At 44.5% G+C, this 3,091-nt stretch overlaps 1 protein-coding gene across 1 annotated transcript in view; it reads right to left on the bottom strand.

Moving 5' to 3' along the window:
- Positions 1–2,827, bottom strand: part of znf292b (zinc finger protein 292b) — a 23,240-nt gene extending 20,413 nt beyond the window's left edge. The window contains exon 1 of the mRNA XM_036549353.1: positions 2,662–2,827. Within this exon, the coding sequence (XP_036405246.1) occupies positions 2,662–2,826 (165 nt within the window). The 5' untranslated portion in view covers position 2,827. The remainder of the gene's footprint in view (positions 1–2,661) is intronic.
- Between the last annotated feature and the right edge of the window lie 264 nt (positions 2,828–3,091).

Genomic DNA, 3,091 nt, shown 5'->3' with positions numbered 1-3,091 from the left:
ACGCAGACAAAACTGAGATGTGACATTAACACAGATTTTCAAATACTTGAACCCGTAAAAAAGAGCAGTGCTCCAACCATTACTCAACCCTGCTGGCCAAGCAATAATAAACACAGGACTCTTGAACATACTCTCACGACATCGTTTTTAAAGGCTGATATAAAACAGGTTGGGACATCTGGGTTTCATCTATACATCCAAAAACAACCAAAGTCTGCCAGTAACGCAGCCCACTGGAGCACTCTGTGTTTGGGGAGAGTGAAATATTAATGCACTATCCAGGCACTGTATAGTCTTTCCACAGAATACAATGGCATTTTACCCACGTTCCTGAGAAATATATGCACATATGTAATACATATTATCCTACATACTTATATCAGTGAGAAACCATCACTGTCAGTTAACTAATTAACAGACCATTTTTTACTTCTCCATGCCGAACTTTTTATTGTGTCCTTGATTAACTTTTTTTTTATTGGGGATCAATAAGAGAATAGGCAACACAGCAATGTCAAATTTCAATTTCCCAGCGGGCAGCATAGACAGGACAATTCAACCATCAACACATGAACCCCTAAAGATTGTAATGTTGAACTCCATGCAGGCATTGCCCACACTATAAGAAATCTTTCATGAGTAATCACCTGAAATGATTAAAAGCACTCTTCTTCTTCTTCCAGAAGAGACGGTTCGATTACAGTTTCACTTCATAACTGAACAGGAAACCACAGCAAGAAGGCAGTGCATTACTGAAGGCCCTTCCAGAGCAACCATTACTGCTAAAATCTTTCGGCGTCAAGTTATCTAAAGGTTTCCCTTTTTGCTTTTCACTGCTTCAGCTTACATGCAGCAAGGCTCACTCTGGAACTGTTACTCAGCACTCCCATTTCAGTCAACTGCATGGGCTCTACAATTAGACCACGAGGTGCATCATTAAATAGTTCACAGGAGATCAACAGAACATTCTTACTATTGAAATGAAGAAAAAAAAACCCCCCCAAAAAAACAGACATGGTGAATGTATATTTCAAAACGCCACTTTAGAATCCTTTGCCTTTCTCTCAACATCTCCATATTAACTTGTCTCATTAAGCCCTCATTATTTGCGTTAGAAAAAGGGACTCACAAATTAATGAGAGCACATGTTTAAATTCTTGACATTCTTTTGTCTTGGTTATTTAATAGCATTGTAAAAAATGCTCCTACACTGGCAGCTGTTGAATATATGTCATCACATCCATGAACTCAATGACCTACACAATTTAAAGCGTTAGAAATTAGTTCAACAGATAAACAAGCGAGCAAATAAACATGTTTTTCGTTATAAGAGCCAACAGAAAAGCCAAATCGTGCGTGACGGGCACTGGGGTAGCCGGCGAACACTGTTTCACCCCGGGCACACATTAACGCACAGAGAATTGCTGTATTTCAAGAAATGTCAACATCAGCCAGCTAACTCCATTAGCCATCCGGCTAAACAACTGAAGAGGCTTCCAAATATGTGGGTCAGTAAACCAGTACAAGAAGCAGGCAGAAAATAACACAATTCTTAGCCGGCCAGCTAAAGGGACTGCATGACTCACTCATGCGCTCAGAGGTCTTTTAGCCATGCCGCTTATTTCGCTAATTGAATACAGCAAACAAAAGAAATGATGGAGAACAACTGAGACGATATTCTCAGCTTGCAGCTGCCGCGCGTAACGGGAGGGGGACGCACTGAACTGTTGCTTTTGAAATAAACGAAATTAAAGCCACTTAGCGATCATCGGGCAAATAGCGGAATATGGCTGACAAATGCAAAACTATAAAAAAAAATTGATACCCAGCACCCTGAAGCGGGCTTGGCGAAGTTATTCAACTGTCTGAGAGTTCACACCGCAATGACATAGCTGGCTCGCGTGCTAGCTAAGCTAACTTCAAAAGCACGGCAGCTATCCCACAACGACCGCCCAGTTTCCATCACCAGTAATTATTATAAATCAGTGCACACATCATCATCCAGACTGCCTGCTAGTCCACCACCATTATCAAATCGCGATGCTGGACACGCAGGGCCTATGAGTCCTAGTGCAATAAAGCAGGGCAGCTTCCTACAATAAGTTGCAATGATTTCTCCTGCAAAACGTCTGGTGCGCGCAAAGACGGGGCAGTTAGCTAACTTATTAGCTAGCTAGCTGCTGCGACTCCACGTTGAATAAACACATCACGGGTTATCATCACGATCATGTACGCGGTCACTCGTCTGGCGTGGTAAAGATGAAAACATTATGACAGCTGCTGGCGACAGCGGGCACATCTGACATGACAATGAGAGAAGAACATCACCACCAGCGGGGTCTCCGCTTCTGCAGCTGATCGAATCATAAGCTCCGCAATCTCAATGAACCAGTGCAGACAGCTCGCTAACCTGCGACCGCTGCACTGTTGAAAGATGCAGGAGGGGAAGCATGAACGACTGAACACTTTTGGTAATCGGAAATATTCATAATTTTACTGTACACCTACACAAAGGATTGTCTCCCCCTCCAGCTCGGACAGCCCCCTTCCTCAGCAGTTGGTCCGATTTAGCTAACGTTAGCTAAGCTAGCGACATCGCTTTTTTGAAGGTTTATTTTGGAAATCGCCAAGAACGCACAAACAGCCACTCTTTCGACTGACCTGGCAGAAGTCCTGGCAATACTGAGAGGCGGACTGCTCCGGAGAATCCGGGCTGTCCTTCAAGGCTGCGGCTAATTCCTGCAGACGTTCCCGCAGGGCCGCCGCCGCCGCTGCGCTGGTGCTGCTCTGTGCGCAGCGATCCTGCTCGGCCTCTCCGTCCGCCATCTTCACACCCAACTCCGCCGCGTACGCACACAGCCACACGTGATCAAAATCGCTCACGCACACGACGTAGGATCGAGAAAAAAACATCTCACGCACTGTCACGTGACGTAATTATCCGCGAACCACGTGAGCAAAGTTATGATTGAGTGTGGAAATATGAAAATGTATTCCGCCTGCTAAGAAACCTATGAACTACTACGAACTACTCTGTACCACTCTGCGAAGAAGTAAAGAAATACCACGCATTATCAACATGTCAGCTCTT

This window comes from Megalops cyprinoides, chromosome 17 (genome assembly GCF_013368585.1).
Source record: "Megalops cyprinoides isolate fMegCyp1 chromosome 17, fMegCyp1.pri, whole genome shotgun sequence".
Classification (NCBI taxonomy): Eukaryota; Metazoa; Chordata; class Actinopteri; order Elopiformes; family Megalopidae; genus Megalops; species Megalops cyprinoides.
The sequence above is the reverse complement of the archived record's forward strand: the minus strand, read 5'-3'. Positions and strand labels throughout refer to the sequence as shown.